The sequence below is a fragment of the Lagopus leucura genome, unplaced genomic scaffold, assembly GCF_019238085.1.
Source record: "Lagopus leucura isolate 7727_CA_CO unplaced genomic scaffold, USGS_WTPT01 Super-Scaffold_100157, whole genome shotgun sequence".
In the NCBI taxonomy this organism is placed as follows: Eukaryota; Metazoa; Chordata; class Aves; order Galliformes; family Phasianidae; genus Lagopus; species Lagopus leucura.
Window position 1 is genome coordinate 7,404,602 of NW_024962334.1, and position 16,520 is coordinate 7,421,121.

Genomic DNA, 16,520 nt, shown 5'->3' on the forward strand with positions numbered 1-16,520 from the left:
GTACTTGTGTGCAAATATCTTCATTGCCTCCATTTTATTTTTGTTAGTTATTTTGTTAACAATTGTAGTCTGGACCATGGGTGTGATTCTGAAAGCCAAATTATCTCCAGTTTAACTTGGTGCTTAAAATTTGGGATTCAGATGCTGGAATGCACAAGGGAAAACAGAGTCCAAAGGCAAAACATAAACTGTTGCTGCTAGACAGAATTGTGTAAGGAAATTATTGGTGTCTGCAGTGAAGTTTTGCGTTTCTTTTCAAGGAAAGCAGATGGCCTTTACTGAGAAATGCTAAGCTCATGATACAGTGAGGACATCTAAACTAGGAGTGTCAGCAGAGAGAATGAAGATATGATTGAAGTGAAATGTGGCAGAGGTGATTTACACCTTGTCGTTCAAGCATTGCAGAGTTTGACTGGCCACCCTCTCAGATAACCACCGTGCTATGAGCTTCAGGCTCCGTGCTGCTACAAGCAGTGCCAGCTTTGTCACCCAGTTGTTAATGCTGTCACACAAGCACCTTTGTGCTTTCTCACATATAAGAGCAGCTCCCTGTAAACATCTGCAAAACTATCTCATTGTCTTCCTTCAAATCTCTCTTTTGTCAGTATCCACCCAAAGAGAAAATAATTGCAAAGGGTCAGGCAGCTGTGGCAGGCTGAAGTCATGCTGTGAGCACCACTGTCCCATTGTATCCTGTGCTCCCCTATCCTTCTCCACCTGCTGCTTCTGCCCTCACGCATGGGGAAGGAACTGTGCTTGCGTTTTGTGTTTGTTTGCTGCTGGCAGTAAAGGGGAGGTGGTGAAAATAAGAGTGGAATCTGATTGTGTTTGTTGGAAAGAAGTCCCACTTAATACCCAGACGCTGCACAGCTAAAAGTCGGGGGAAGAATCAGATCATTTGCTAAAAAGAGACTTGTTCGCAAGTATTTTGTTCAAGGCAGGGAGTTTCCCTAGTGACAGAATGGGATGATCGTGCCAACATACTCATCAAATATTACTTAAATACAGAAATGTTTCCAGATGACAGTAAGGCTCCCTCTTCTTTGACTATACGCACACATGAAAAAAATCAGTATGCAGAGTTGATGTTTGAGAAAGAAGTCATAAGTGAAGCTGTGTCTGGAAGACCCAATCTATAGCTGATGTGAACAGGTGAATGTCCAGAAAGAAAACAGCCATCACTCACAGTTGTAATGCGTACTAACATACAGGACAGCATGAAGTAGTTGAATGACAAAAGAACATCATAAGCCTGAGGATGCCGCTTTCAGTTTTAGGAAGTAATTATCCAATAAGGAATAGCAATAGCAAACCTCTCATCACAACCACAGCCATGGGCACTACCTGGTTCACCCACCTGCACTCAGCTCTGATAGCCAGAAAGCATTGCATGTGGGAAAGGTTAAGAGCTGAACACTACTTTGTGCAAATGCCAATAGAAAAGATGCCTGGATTTGCATCTTTCCTCTTTGAAACTCATCTTACCAAGCTGAGCAGAAACTCAACAGCTCTCCCTCTTTGTCCAAGCTGACTGAAGTCAGCTGAAGGCTCAGACAGAGGGGCTGGTTGAGGGTAGGTGGAGGGAACAGTCAGATCAGCCTTCCCATCTTCAGAAGTGACATCCATCATGACTCTTAACAGCCCTATTTTCTGACCTTATAGCTATGCAAAGGGCATCTCAAACCACCATGAAACAAGTACAAGTCATTGCAAAATTGCCTTCTTAGGCCTTGATTTACACTGAATCTTTAGTCAGTTATCATTTAGTCCATGATTGAGTTCAGCTGAATTGCCAAAGCATATACCTCGGTGTGCCCCAACAGTTGGGGCAGTGGTCATATGGTTACGGGATCAGGCTTTTGCACATAAACATTTTGAGGAGACAGATACAACTTCTTAATGCTTTTGGAACAAATTTGGCTGTGTACACAATAAAGAATCACAGCAACCTTTGATACTAGGAGTTATGTTTTGCAGGGAAGAATGTAGCTGTTGTGTTTTATGAATACTGTGAGGATAGCTGTAGTTTTCATAATACAGAGAAGTTGCCTGTCTCCTCAGTTCCTCAGAAACAAGTGTTTCATGCAGTCATTAGTTAGGAAGACAGTTCTATACTCATTTGCAATCTCTGAGATCAGCAAGTTTCTCTCTCAACTCCAAGTGCCAAAAATTACCTAAAAACGTGGTAGAGTGCCTCTTCTAAAAATGAAGTCTGAACATACAAGTCAAACCTGGCCCACAGAGCGTGCATTAGTTCTCAAAGCTCACGAGCAAACACCTGTAAGTATAAAAGAAAGAAAACAACAGAAAAACACTAGACTGAATTTTTTACTAGCACTTTTTTTTTTCAGGAAAGCATATCATTCAATTTTAATTGTATATAATCATCGTGATGATCTTTCTTGTTGTTTTTTTTTTTTTTTTTGTTAATGCAACAAAGGAATGATCTCTTTGTTCATCCTTTCCAAGTTTTACTGGTTCTTTCTTTCGGTGACAACTGGTATTTATAGGGAACAAGTAAGTCCTCTGTTCTGTAAGGCTTTGATTTTCTGCCATCATAGAAAAAGTAAACAGGCCACAAATTGTAGCACTTAGAGCATAAATGCAAATCAAACTTTGTTAAACAGGACTGCTGGCTCCAGATACCCATCAAAAGTTGATGGCTGATGTACATATTTCAGCTTGCCTTTTTCAGCAGAAAGAATTAAAAAAAAAGAAACATGCAATCAAACAACTATTTGGTTTGTATTTAAGCCATTTCTTCTAATTTATCATGCTTTCCTGTGGATATGAGTTTTTTTCTTTTTACTTTATTGCTACAGCTTTCTTTTCCAGAGCTTTGCATATAGCTGACAGTGAATTTCCAGCTACCTGGTGATGTCATTTAAACCAATAAATGAAGTTAGTCTTTACTAGCCCTATCTGATGAAAGAGGTATTGACATCCTAACATCAGTAGCTTATGAGCAGCACTCACATTGGCTGTGTTTGATTTTTGTACTTTATTTGCACTCAGTATTTTTATCCAAGATGAAAAATTCCATAGATTTCAGTGTCTCTGCAATCAAGAAGAAAAACAAACATCCACACTCATCTTTCACAGCGCTGAGCTCTAAGAGTTGTGTTTTCCAATTTCTTTAATGACAAGATGACATCCTATGAATTCCAGTGGTCTCTTTAGAAAAACTGTGCTGAATTGGACGGTTGTGAAAGGGAATGTTTTATGTCAAAGAGGATGTTTCGTGTCAGCTTTCAGAGCATGGTGCACTGGTAAAGTAGCCATTGTAGATAATCAGATTTCAGTAGATTTGCAGCTCTGCCAGGTGGCGTGGAAGCAGAAGTCTGCATCTATTTTGAGTTGATTTTTTTTTCCTTTTCCCAATTGGCGGTCCTTTCTCTAGACAGTATTATATCAAAGCATCACTAAAAATCTTTACAAACTGATGAGTTACTTGTAGTTTAAATTGAGAGAACGTTTCTGGACTAGTGAAGAGGGATGTTATTTCCTTGAAGTGTCTCATGTTGACTGCCAGAAATCATCTGTCACAAGCTCCTTCCCACACATGTTTTGACATTAAAGTTCCTCTTCAGAGGGGCCATAATTCCCTAAGGTCAATCAAGACAGAATCTGCTAAATCAGTTAATGAGAAGTGAGTTAAATCCCTTGTATCCCTTGTAAAAAAATAGCTGCTTAGTCTCTTGAGATGTTCATCACCAGAATCATCACTAGCCCTGGTGAATATATCTGTGCTGAATACTCACACTCTTGCTGCACCATTAATTCCTGTTCAATTGTTAGATGTTGCCTCTGTTCTGAATTCCAGTCATATACATTGACTGTGGTGGGGATTGTCACTCCTGGAGACAGTTTTTTACTGCTGACATGAGCTTCTTCCATATTCTTGCACATTTCCATGTATCTGTGAGGACCGTGAAACCTGGGAATGGACTCAGGATTTCCAGGTTTGAACATGTAATCTTGCACAAGTGGGGGGAGAATGAGGTCTTCTACATGTGGCAGAAGTGTTGAGGGGATATAATAGGGCACATCAGGCTTTTTGTAATTGGAAACATGCTCTGGGCTCATCTTTTAGCTAGCACCAGCATAGTCAGTGGTTACTGAGAGACAAAAAGCAATGCTCCGGATGGAGAGTGCCTCCCACAGCACAGGAGGAGCCCAATCCTCATCTACTGCAGTCAGTACTCCAGGCGACCTCTGTAGACACACTAACACAGACCACTGCTGTTCCTCCAAATGACAAGCTGCTGCCAGCATGCCCTCTGTCACGCTTTGTGGCCTTGATCTCCCTCCTCTCTCCCAGCCCAAATGCCAACACTGAGCACAAGCTGTTCTTCCAAACAGATCCATGATTTGCCACCTCCTGGCACACAGGCTGCAAACAAAAACCTGAAGCATGTCCCCAGATGTGGCTCAGTCTGATGGGCTGCTAGGCCGGTATCTCCTGTGCTTGTAGCAGAACAAGCAGGTTTGATGAAGAGCTGAGAAGGAATTGTCATAGCAACTGAGACTGCAGAAGGGTGAAGATCTGTAAGATGCAGCTCTGAAAATTTCCATACTTGTTACGTGAGAGGATCACAGCCACGTGAATGTAGGAACTGGTGTATATCTGCAGGATAGTGGCTGCCCCTTAGTCCTGTCTGCTCTGTCACACAGTATGCTCTGCAGCAAAGACACTACCTTCCAACATCTCATATGAGACATTCAAAAGTTCCATACACAATTTCATCCAGGGACATCATGAACTTCTCCTTTTCTTTCCATTTACACATCAGCCTGATCTCTCTTTCAGGAGCTCATTCTTCGCTGTGATCACATCTATTGCTGGATTTTACAATAAGGCTCCCTTCAGATTGCTTTCTTTCCTGGAAGATTATAAAGTGCTTTTTAAATGTATTTGACATAAGGTAAATGTATTTAGTCAGTGTGTTATTTTTCTGCTTCCTTTGGCCAAGTAACAGACAAGCAAGGCTTTGTAGATAAGAATACTCTCTGACATGTATTTGTCCCTTACAGCCTTGGGACCAATACTTCCCTCAGAGCAGATACACAGTTCCCATTTGTACAGATGAAAGTGACTGCATAAATAAAGTACATGAAATGCAGGGGTCTGTAGCCTTCCTATGAGGCAATAAAATATTTTTTACTCCTTTCATCCACATCAATCTCTATTCATCCTACTGGCTCACAGGAAGCGCATTAGCTGCTAACTACTCCTCACTTCCTCAGATGCCAAACCTCCAGAAGACTGTGCATAAACTGAGCTTTGTGTAGCCTCAAGAGCTTGTTTTTTCTGTCCGTGTGTGTGTGCATAACTCCCACTAACTTCTGAAGGTGTTAGACAGTATATGTGTGTGTACGGTGCGGAGAATAGACTTCAAAGCTCTGACTTCAGTAGTGTGTCCCTTAAATTAGTGGCAGATGTTGTTCAGAATACCCAGTGGAGATGTGGTTAGCCATCAGTTTCTAAGACCCTGACTGAAAAGAACTTTCACAGAGCGTGGATATTTATCATTGCATTATGAGGTAAATAACGGTTAACGTAAACACATCATATTTCTACATAAGCATTTATTTACATGAAGCATGTAGGTGGTGGGGACTCCGGAACTCAATGGGGATCCTGCAGGATGCCCACGGTGCTGGTGAGGCTTGCTCTCTAGCAAGACAGTCTGAGCTTGTGCAGAAATTGGATTGAAAAAAGCGTGTTTTCTTTTCAGTCAAAACTATTGCTCGTTCAAAACTGTGAATATGAAGTGGTATCAATGGAAGTGTTGTTCATTTGTTGTTGTTAGGACGACAACTATGCAATGTAGATGCTGTCCCAAAAGCAGGCTTCAGTAAAGCAGCAGAGGTGTTCTCTGAAAACATTTCCCTTTTTAAGGAGCATAGTCTTGGAGGTCATGTTTTCACCTTCCAAACAAAAGTCTTTTCATGGAACATAACCTTTTCATAGCCAACTAAATAGTTAGCTTTTTGTATCCAAGCAAACAGGGTACAGGAGAGATCAATACTAGGACATTGACCCAACCCTAGATTTCCCATATCCTGTATAATTATCAAGATTCCTGAGCTTTTGCCTACTAGTCTTTATTTTTGCTGCTCTGTATCAGGACAAAAGCAGATTTTTGAATCTTCAGTTATTTTGGCAAATGGAGTACTTGGGGTTTTTTCTACTGTCAATAAGTGTTCTAGAATCAATGGAAAAAGTCCCAGATGTGAAAAATATTATAAAAATTTATTTTTACCAACACTGCAGACTTTGTCTATTGGGTTTCTTCATAAGACCAGGTTTTTTGCACTGGAGGGTTGTTGTTGTTTGCTCTTTAATTTTTTTTTTTTTTTTTTTTTGTAAGCAGGAGATGTGTATTGTAAAAGAGATGGTAAAAAGTCTGGGAAAAAAGGGGTCATGGCAAAGACTTTTGAGTGAAGAGAAACTGCAGTGCCTATCAGTTCTCTGGAAGACCTCAACTCACACTGTTAGCAATAGTTGCGACAGTTCAAACCTAAAAAGAGAATTAAAATTTGGTCTGTGCTGGTGTTGACAGTGGTCTGTTTACTCCCTACATGTGCTTCTAATATGTAGAACAAAAAGCTGAAAACCATTTTTATACCATTTGCCATGATTTTTACTTCCTGCTTTTTGGTGCTGTTGGCAGAAATATTATTAAATAAAATCAGATTTTGTATGTGATAAATTTAGCTCACTGAGAGCAAAGCTAAGTCATCTCTGGGTTCTGTTAAGTTGAAGAGCACAAGTAACCATTTATTACAAGTTAGTAGTCTCTTACAGGGAAATGGAGTCTCTGAGGACAAACTTTTGATTTAGAGCATGTCTAGAAGATTTGTCCTTCTGGGTATTTCCTTCCTATGACAGGGACTCGGTCACTTCTCCATCTAATGGATATTAAAGTACCAGTCTTGAACAATTGCAGAAGTTACTCTGCAGTTCAGAAAAATTACCGTGTCCAGGCATTTGCTTTCCAGTCCCAGCCTACCCAAGCCCCTGTAGAAGCAGGCAGTGAAGCCTGACCATCTGGGCTGACTGATAGGAAGCAAAGCCCCTCTAGATGTGTTGGTGTTGCACTTCAGTAACATCTGTCACAGTTACTGCATTGCAGTCATAGCCCAGTATATACCATCCCAATTGCAATTTCAATTTACAATTGAAAACAGTAATGAAGGAGTGCAGGAGTGTGAATCAGATGAGATTTATTGGTTTTTGTAGGTTTGTCCTCAGGTTGCTATTTTGGCCACGTGCTCAGCACTGGATTTAAAGACCACTGAGAGATCTCTACAACCTTGTTTCTTTTCTGCTTGCAGACAAGCCGTGTGGAGACCCTCCATCCTTCCCTCACACCATCCTGCATGGCCACACCGGCTTTGAAATGGGGGATGAGCTGCTGTACGTTTGTGCCCAGGGGTACATCATGGGCAACAAGGAGACGGCGTTCACGCTGCTGTGCGACAGCTGTGGGGAGTGGTATGGGCAGGTGCAAGCCTGTGTCAAAGGTAGGCCTGGCACAAAGAGCCGTTTTTATCCTTGCTGTATCTGCTGAACCCATGTCAGGGATTCACTAAGTCTTATCTTAGGGCCTTCCACACCATCTTCCTTATATTTCCCACAATAGCCTTTTTCTTTACTATTGAATATTGTCTTTAGTGACTGGAAACAAGCCTTTGGGAAGAATCTTTGTCCACGTATTCAATAGCAGCATCAGACCCTTTCTGGAATTCTGTATGATTTTGATCTTTATGATCTTGTGTGCATTCATTCTGATCCTGGATGAAGTTTGTAATTTTTCAGTGTACTTGCTTTGTTTACTCAAGGAAAGGCATTACTGCTAATGTTACAACAAATACCAGAGGTATTTCTTTCGGTGTAGTTTGAGAGGAGTCATGCCCAGTCGGTGTCAGTGAGCCAAAGACATTGTTTACCAGATGGAATACACAATGCAGGTTTTGTATGTCTTTTGCTATGTTTATTTTCATACGAAGCCACAGAGTTGCTACAGACCAGGCTATTGAAATCAAAATTCGGTGTTTGTTCTTGCTTTTGGGAACCAAAGTAAGCACAGAGAAAAGCTGCTATCTTTCTGTAGGAAGACACTAAGCATGGCCTGCACACAAATAATATCTTTCCTTACCATAGACATGCTGAGGCAGCCTGTGGCTTTAGCAGCTGGTCAACAGCTTTATATCTTCTTACAGTGATACATGCTGAGGTCCCAAAGAAAAGATCTTCCTTCCAGAAATGAGAAAATGCCTTGTGGAGATGGGGGTCAATACTTTTCAAGAGTGTGGCAGACCCATACTCAATATTTCCCCACTTTGTACTCATGCCATAAGATGGCTACCAGCATCCAAGCCCCCAGCTCAGGCTGTCTGGGCTTCTTAACCATGGTGAAGGTGCTGGAGTGTCTGCAGCTCCAGCTGCTGTGGGATGTGCAGACAGGGAAACTTGCTCCGTCTGCAAAAACATCTGTTCACATTTTTAAAATTCTTCATAGTATATGGGTGGGTTTTATAACATTTTAATTTTGTGCCTTCTCATTGCCAGGTTGAATTGACCTGTCTGTCCTTCAGGTGTTCTTGGCTTTCATTTGGGATGCAAATGGACAGTATGGTGGTTGTCTGTCTTTTAAATTCCACTCTTTGTCCACTGGCTAATGGGAAGCCAATCTTTAACTAGCCCTTCCCTAGTAGTTGTTGTAGCAGTCTTGAACTTTCAGACTTGCGTATATCATAAATAGCATTTCATTTTGCTGTTAGGAAAATTAAAGATGTGTTAAGAGAAATGGCCATGACACAGAAGAACACTGTGACAGAGTGGCAGTAACCCACAGAAATACAATTTGAGTTAGACTTGGGCAGCAAGATGAAAAGGTTAAAAAAAGTTTTAATTTTAATATGCCTTGTTAAAAAGTACACAATTTTTATGATAAGCCATGCTTTCAGGACATTTCTCTGAAAGCAGATCAGTGGCTACCCAGATATTTACTCCCTTAAAAGCAGTGAAAACAGATTATCAAATAGCTTGACTCAAGGAATAGGACTTTTATAAAATCAGAAAAGAAAACCACAATTGAAAAAGGCTCTAGGAAATTACAATACTGGCTGTTCAGAAATGTTCAAAAACAACTATCTCTATGCATAGGTCACTCTGAAAGTAATGTCTCCTATTTAATCCACGGAAACTACAACAGATACAAAGAACACAATAGCACCATTTGATAGAACAAATTCTCAGCTACACTATTTTCAATGTAGTTACCACCATGAGGTATGCATTTTCATCAGCAATGAACAAGAGCCTGCGTGCCACACTCTCAAAAATCTGCACCAGTGGAGGTGACCCACTATTTCACAGCTGCTGTGATGGTGGTGATGATGTTGTTAGGAGAACGTTATCCATGAAGTCCATCATTAATTGGCCCAAATAGATGGAAGTCAGAAGGCACCAAATCCAGACTATGCAGTGGGCATGGTAGGACAGTCCGGCCAGGATTGGCAGTGTGCTTCATTGTCTTCAAACTCACGTGGGACCTGGCAATATTGTGTTGCAAGAGGAAGGTTGTCTTCTTCTTTGGCTCAGTTCTGAAAGTTCAAGCCTTCAGCTTAGTCAGCATCATGATGCAGTGGTCAGAGCGGATGGTTTGTCTGGGTTCCAGGAAATCCAGAAGGATCACCCCTTTCCTGTTCCAAAAGACAGTGCACGTCACTTTATTCACCGAGGGCTGTCTTGAACTTTTTCTTTGATGGGGAATTCACTTGGAATTCCATGTACTACCATTTTGACTCTGGGTTGTGTAGTGACACCATATCTCATCACCACTATGATGTGAAACAGAGAACTGTCGTTTTCAGCCTCATTTTGGTTCAGTAGGTCTCAACAAACTTGCATACAGTGTGCTTTCTGCTCCTGGGTGAGCATTTGTAAACTGGTAAACTTTGTGATATTCCAACGTTGTAACTGTAGTTTCCAAAAGATTGAAACTGGTATTCAGCTCTGTAAACAGTTTCCTGTTCATAATCTGCTGGTTTATTGGATGAGGTGACAAAGGTGCTCCTCACTTGGAGGTGTGACTGCTGTGCACGGCCATCCAGAATACGTCTTGTCCTTCTTGCCACCCCTGAAACACATCACCCACTGCTTCACTGTCCTCACATCCACTGTTTGGTCTCTGTAAATGTTCAGCAAGTGTCAATGAATGTCACTGGGCACCATTTTTTTCCACATGGAAAAATTCAGTGGCACACCTTTTCTTCAGATGCACTGCCATATCAGATGCCATTTTGTTAGACTTCCCTTCTGCTACCATGTGATGAATGGCAACAAAACATAATGGGACACTGGTGGGAAGGTTCTACCTCTCCTGCTAACCTGCCAACAACTGCCTCTGATGTAACGGACCAACACAGCGAAGTAGGAGGCATTAATTTTGGAGCAGTTCTTGTACATTACTTAGGTTCTGCAACAAACTTTGAGGTTTCCCTTTGTTAAATGATAAAAGAAATACTACTGTGAATTCACATCTGGATGCAATCAGGATTTTACTTTCTCATTCTCTTTCTTGTATTATTCCATTCCACGCATAAAGTTCAGAATTGCTCCAGTGTTTTAGAACGGTAGTCTGATAACCTTATAGATATTTTTATGCTTATTTTTGTAGAGGATATCATCACATCTTAAAGATTACATTTGTGGACATCATAGAGATCCCTTTCTAATGAAAGAACGGGCAGCTGTTGTACAACTGAGCAGGCGGAGTGGACAGTTTCCTTGGATATTGGAGTGAAGTGATCTAATAGGCTGAAGCCAGCACACCCATTTCAGTGCTGACGTGTTCCTTAATGCCCGTGTTCTTGCAAGGAATTGTTCTTACTCACGAATATACACAACCAGGTGGAAACAGTCAGGAGGAAAGTTCTCTCTGAGTGGCAGTGAGTTGTGTCTGTGCAGCAAGGAACCAGATACTCAGACCCATCCAACTAGTGCAGAGGTACCAGAAACATTTCTGACATCTTTCTGGACTACTTCAGCTTCCAGAACTGTTACTGCTAACAGCAGTTTATACGATGAAGTGAAATACTGCAGGGGATGCTGGGGAACATGCAGGTAGAGAAGGGAAGAAGGGAATCTACATCTGATAACCCAGTGGATCTGAATTTCTCACAGTCTGCAAGAAACATTTCTTTTTCCTTCACTATGAAAGTGCGGGTTTTGTCAGATGTAGAAATAAAACTGTTCTACACCAGAGTAAGGATGGGAAAGAATCAGGCCATTTAAGTTGTGTGTGTTTCACTGTTTTCCCTGGATAAATAGTCTATTTCCCCTGTTTTGCCTCAGCCTTTCACACAGCCGCAGGGGAGAGAAAAATATTTTTAAAAGAAATAGGAAAGTGTGGCTGTAAAATCACAAACATCAACACTGGAACTTGGGAGCAGATGTTACATTGAGGATTATGATTTTTAAAATGATTTAAATGTAGATTTCATGCTGAGGGGATGCCTTTGATTAATGTTTTTGAAACACTTTGAGGATCTGGGGTAGAAAATATGTGTTCAGAGAATCATTATTAATTACATATTCAACCCTCCCAATCACAATTCTTGAAGAAAGGAAGCTTCACAAGAAGACTGAAGTGTGTTTTATTGATGCTAGAGTTCATTATTAAAAATAAAAAAGTAAGAATTCAGTCAAAAAGAACAAAAAAAATTGGAATTTAATTAAAAGAGGCCTGATTTACAGTTGACAGATATTTTTGGGGTCATAGCAGAGAGGAGAATAATTATTATGTAAGTACTCCAGGAGACAGCAGACACAGCAATTTCTAAGTGCTTGGAGGCAAGCAAATAACTCCTCTATCGTGAAGGCTAATAACTGGACTTAAGGGAGAATTTATGTCCCTGCTGGCAGACGGCACTGTTTCTGTTCTCACCGGCTCACAACGGAGGAAAGATGATCTCAAAGGAACTTAATGAACATCTAAGTGCTATGCTTAGAGGTTGGTAAGATGATACAGTTCCCTGATGCTGAGCATTCTCTGGGTGAACAGCTGGAAGAGGGAGGTGGCCCCGATGCTTAGCGCAGATGCAATCACAGGGGCAAAATGGCCATCAGTGTATTAAAAGAAGTCTGTCCTACTCTTAGATTTTGTGATAATGGGACGATGGGAAAGTCACCATGCTATTCTCTGCTGCTTCATCCAGCACATTTGTGAAACACTGATGATAATTATCTGCCTTCATAAAGTGCCTTGAGATTTAGAGGTGTTATGGCTGTGTAATATGGCTCTTGCTGGTGACTCCCACATCATTATGCACAGCTTTCCAAGATGAATACCTGTCTAAACAGCACTCATTTTATTTTTCCTCCGTTAGTGTAAGAGCATTGGGCCAGCTCTTTGTTCCCAGTTGTACAACCAGAGCAGATTCAGATCTAAGAACCTATCACCTTACCAGCAGCTGGATGGGAACTGCTGGATCACAGCCTGAGCCTCTGATTGACCACCTGAGGCGAGCACTGCATCAACCATAGGAGCACAGGTGAAGGTAATTCAGCTGTGTGATGGAAGGGGTGGAGCCTGGCTGCACCTCTCCTAGACCCATTTAAGAGCTGACTGCCAGTGGGGAAGGATCTCTTTCTGGAGGTCCCTCCTTTGGAGTTTTACAGGGAGCCTAGGATACAGGTAAACAGTCTATCTATTCTCTTTTTGATGTAATAGTTTGCTCAGCAAAACTCTCTGGTATATTTCATGGTTACAACAGCTGTGTATTCATTGATTATACAAGCAGCTAAATAGTGTGTAAAGCTGCTCATAGAAGCACCTTTATGATCATCTCTCCTCTCTGTTTTCAAGCAGTTGGAATAGAAATGGTCCATCCTAGCACCCACTATGGAGATATATAACTATTCAGTTATCAGATCCATCAACTAAAAGGAAAAAAATTTATTATGTATTAATGCCCACTTATTCCAAAATATTTTGGCAAGTTTGGCTGTGGGTGTCATTTAGAAGTTACGGTAAGTGGACTCTGCATAGGGTAAGATATGATCAAAATTGAGGGTAGACTGTATTACAAATGGCTTCAATGTACATTCACATATGAGGGTACAATTCTTAATCAAGATATTTTTTTAAATTAAAGTGGTTCTGCATAGTGGTGTTTCCTGTAATTTCTCATCATGAAAAGATGCTGTGTTCTAGCTGCAAACACAGGGGTATTGAACCCAACAAAGCAACCTTAAGCAGAGGACAGAGAAATGTGTTTTTGCAGTTTATTTTTTTTTTAATTTCTGTGGAGAAAACATATTTGTTTCACAAAATATAACCTGAAGATTAGCATTGTGGTGAAGTCTGAAAGCAGACACTATGTGCCATGATCTGGCTGACCTGCAGGCACTGAAACCAAGCTGACTGTTCACAGAGTTACAGAATGTCTTGGTTTGGAAAGGACCTCAAAGATGATGTAGTTCCAACCCTTGTGCCATGGACGGGGCTGTGACCCTCCACCTCAGGCTGCCTAGGACCCCATCCAACCAAGCCTTGAGCACCTTTAGAGATGGGGCACCACAGCTTCTCTGGGCAGCTGTGCCTCCCACTGAAAATTTTCCCCTTCCTTTAGTTTAAAACCATTCCCCCTTGTCCTATTGCTATCTACCTGTGTAAAAAGTTTATTTCCTTCCTTTTCTAGTCTTCCTTTAAATACTGGAAGGTTACAAGCCCAGTTTCCTCAGCCTGTCTTTGTATGAGAGATGCTTCAACCCTCTGATCATCTTCCTGATCCTCCTCTGAACCCGCTCCAGCAGCTTCATGCCCTTCCTGTGCTGGATGCCCAAACCTGGGCACAGTACTCCAGGTGGGGCCTCACAAGGGCAGAGCAGAGGGGACAATGCTCTCCCTCCTGGTCACTTTTTTCTGATGCAGTCCAGGATACAGTTGGCATTCTGGGATGTGAGAGCACACTGCTGGCAGTTGCTAAATTGCATCCTTTCCCCCCTTTTCAGAAGTGAAGTATTTGTTCAATGTCAACAGTGTTAATACTGATGTTTTGAGGAGAGTCTGGACTGCATTGCATGAGGTTGGATAAACACCCTTCAAAATTTGCTTCCTAAAAGCGAAAGCAGATTGGAAGACTGGGAGATCATGCCGGTCTCTTGAGGTCCCATCCAACCCTTGCAATTCTGTGATCTCTGCCCTAAAATTGGATAGGAAGAACACAATCCATTTATTCTTTTCCCTTGACAGCTTTGTTTTTTTCCCACTTAAAAGCTTGAAACAACAGAGGTCCTATCTTCTGCGTATCTGAGAAGCCTCTGCAGTGTCAATCCGTTGGTGCTCTCCTTGCGCACTCAATGCTGGTCTAGTTTTTCCACACGGAGGACACGCTCCTGATTTCAGCACAGCAAGGGTTCAGATGACTTTGAACACTGCTGAAGCTTCATCTACAGCCCCCAGTCTTTTTTGCCTGCTCTCATTACTTCAGATGCTTTCTGAATTTTCAAGAGAAGTATTGATTCACATTAATGTGGTGCATGAGCATGACTCGCTGCCATCATTTAATTCTCTTTTTTCAGTGGGAAGGGTGAAAACACATATGGTAGCTTTTCATCTTTTTTCTGAATGCTTTATTTATTTATTTTTAAGTGGGAAGGGACAGCTGTGACAGGCGAGCAGAATAAGCAAAAAATACACCCAAGGCCTGTCAAAAGGATTGCTATGGCAAACTTTGGTTCTCTCTTCAGGTCTGTCACTTAGCACTTGTGCTAGATTAATGCAAAGTATCGATCTGACAAGAAACAATTCTGCCAAACTAAGTTAGTTTTAAAAATATGGTGAGTTATGTATTTATGCTAGCAGGTTTTCTGCCAGACTGAAAATCATCCTCCCTCTTAATAGCTGCTGCAAGTGAAAAAGGCAGCATCAATTCAGCATCTAGTGTGCTCTGGCTAATTTGACAGAAGAGTATTCATGCACCTGAGCCTGATCCAAGTCAAATGGGTAATTCTTCAGGATGCCATAGCTCACAAACCTGAAAGATCTTAGGCAAATGCATGTAAAGGCTCTTTCCTTTCTCACTCCTAAAGACAGATGCCAGCGTGTTAATATTTGCTGTAACTACTCTGAGATTCCTAGAATAAAGATGTATTTATAAGTAGAAATGTTTATGGTGATGGTCTACATAGAATCAAGTTTCAATTTCCTGTGCTCCAAAAATACTTCCTTGAAATATGCAGGGCGCTTCATGGTTGTCCAAAATAGCAACACTCAAAATAGAGCTCGGATGCCAATATGCTATCTAGAAGAAAAATTAAACTGATCCTAGAGTGTGGAAAATGAGACTCTTTGTTTTTGCCTGTCTCAGTGTTTGGTCACTGTTTTCACATTAGGATTGAAGTTGAAGGAGATGAAAGCTTTTTGAGACTGGATGCTTACCAGAAAGGACGAGGCTAAATTAAAAGGATTTTACCTTTTAATTGAGCTTCACATCTCTGGGAGTATGCCATTTCAGCATCTGTTACTGGAAAATGTTCATTTCAGCCTCAGTAATCCCTCTGACAGTGAAGCAAAACTCACTGATCCTTCAGTCTGCCAGAGGATGATGGTAGGGGCAGGATCTAACAGTAACCATATATAGACAGATTTGTCTCCAGCTAATTAATTTCAGTGTTGGCTCCTCTTAAAACCAAATCTGCCTGGCCAGGAAGGTGCAAACACTTTTAAATCAGTTGCTAGCTGTCTTTAAAATGCATGTAAATAAAGGTTACAACTATTTGGATAAGAGGTGGAGCTGAATCTACTGTAGTTGGTGCTCTTCAGTTCTGAGGCTGAAATTCAGAGAACTAGAAAGCCCTGGGAAGTGCTGAGGAGGTGAGCAAAGAAAAGTGTAAAAGTTGTGCAATCTGGAAAATAGCACTCATGGCTGACCTAAAAGATTGTCATGGTAACACAGCTCACAAAATGCTGAGTCCAAGCCCTACTTGAAGGTCTGAGACCCAGGATAAAGAATAGACTATTATTACTGTGTAAGTCGATTCAGGATCGCATAAATCAAAGCTTCAGAGCAAGGGGTCCGTATTTCCTTTGATGGTTAGGGAGCTCAATAGTTGCTTTCATTCTGACATCCCATAAGCTAACATTAGTTATGTTGATAGTCTTTGCTGTAAACTGTACAAATAGAGGAGACTGCATATGAAAATACATTATAGCAGCTTTGCAGCTTGGGCCACAATCTGATTGTCAAAAAGAACAAGACTCCCTTATGTAGTGACAAGCAGTGCATAATGAACTCCAATCTCAGGCTCTCTTTAGACTACAATAGGCTTTTTCTTTCCTCAGCTGAGCATTAAGAAAGCACCAATTCATTTCTATACATACAGGATGAGGGCAAAAGACAGCAGGTTTGGGAGCGTGATTGATGGTTCAACAAACTCATAATATGTTCTGATAGATGCAGATCTCGTGTTTCCCTAGGCACACAAGCTCTTTCCTGATGTG

The 16,520-nt window shown here is 41.3% G+C and overlaps 1 protein-coding gene across 1 annotated transcript in view; it reads left to right on the top strand.

Moving 5' to 3' along the window:
- SUSD5 (sushi domain containing 5) overlaps window positions 1-16,520 on the top strand; it is a 45,393-nt gene that overhangs the window by 22,716 nt on the left and 6,157 nt on the right. The window contains exon 4 of the mRNA XM_042889358.1: window positions 7,342-7,530. Coding sequence (XP_042745292.1) covers window positions 7,342-7,530 — 189 coding nt within the window. The remainder of the gene's footprint in view (window positions 1-7,341; window positions 7,531-16,520) is intronic.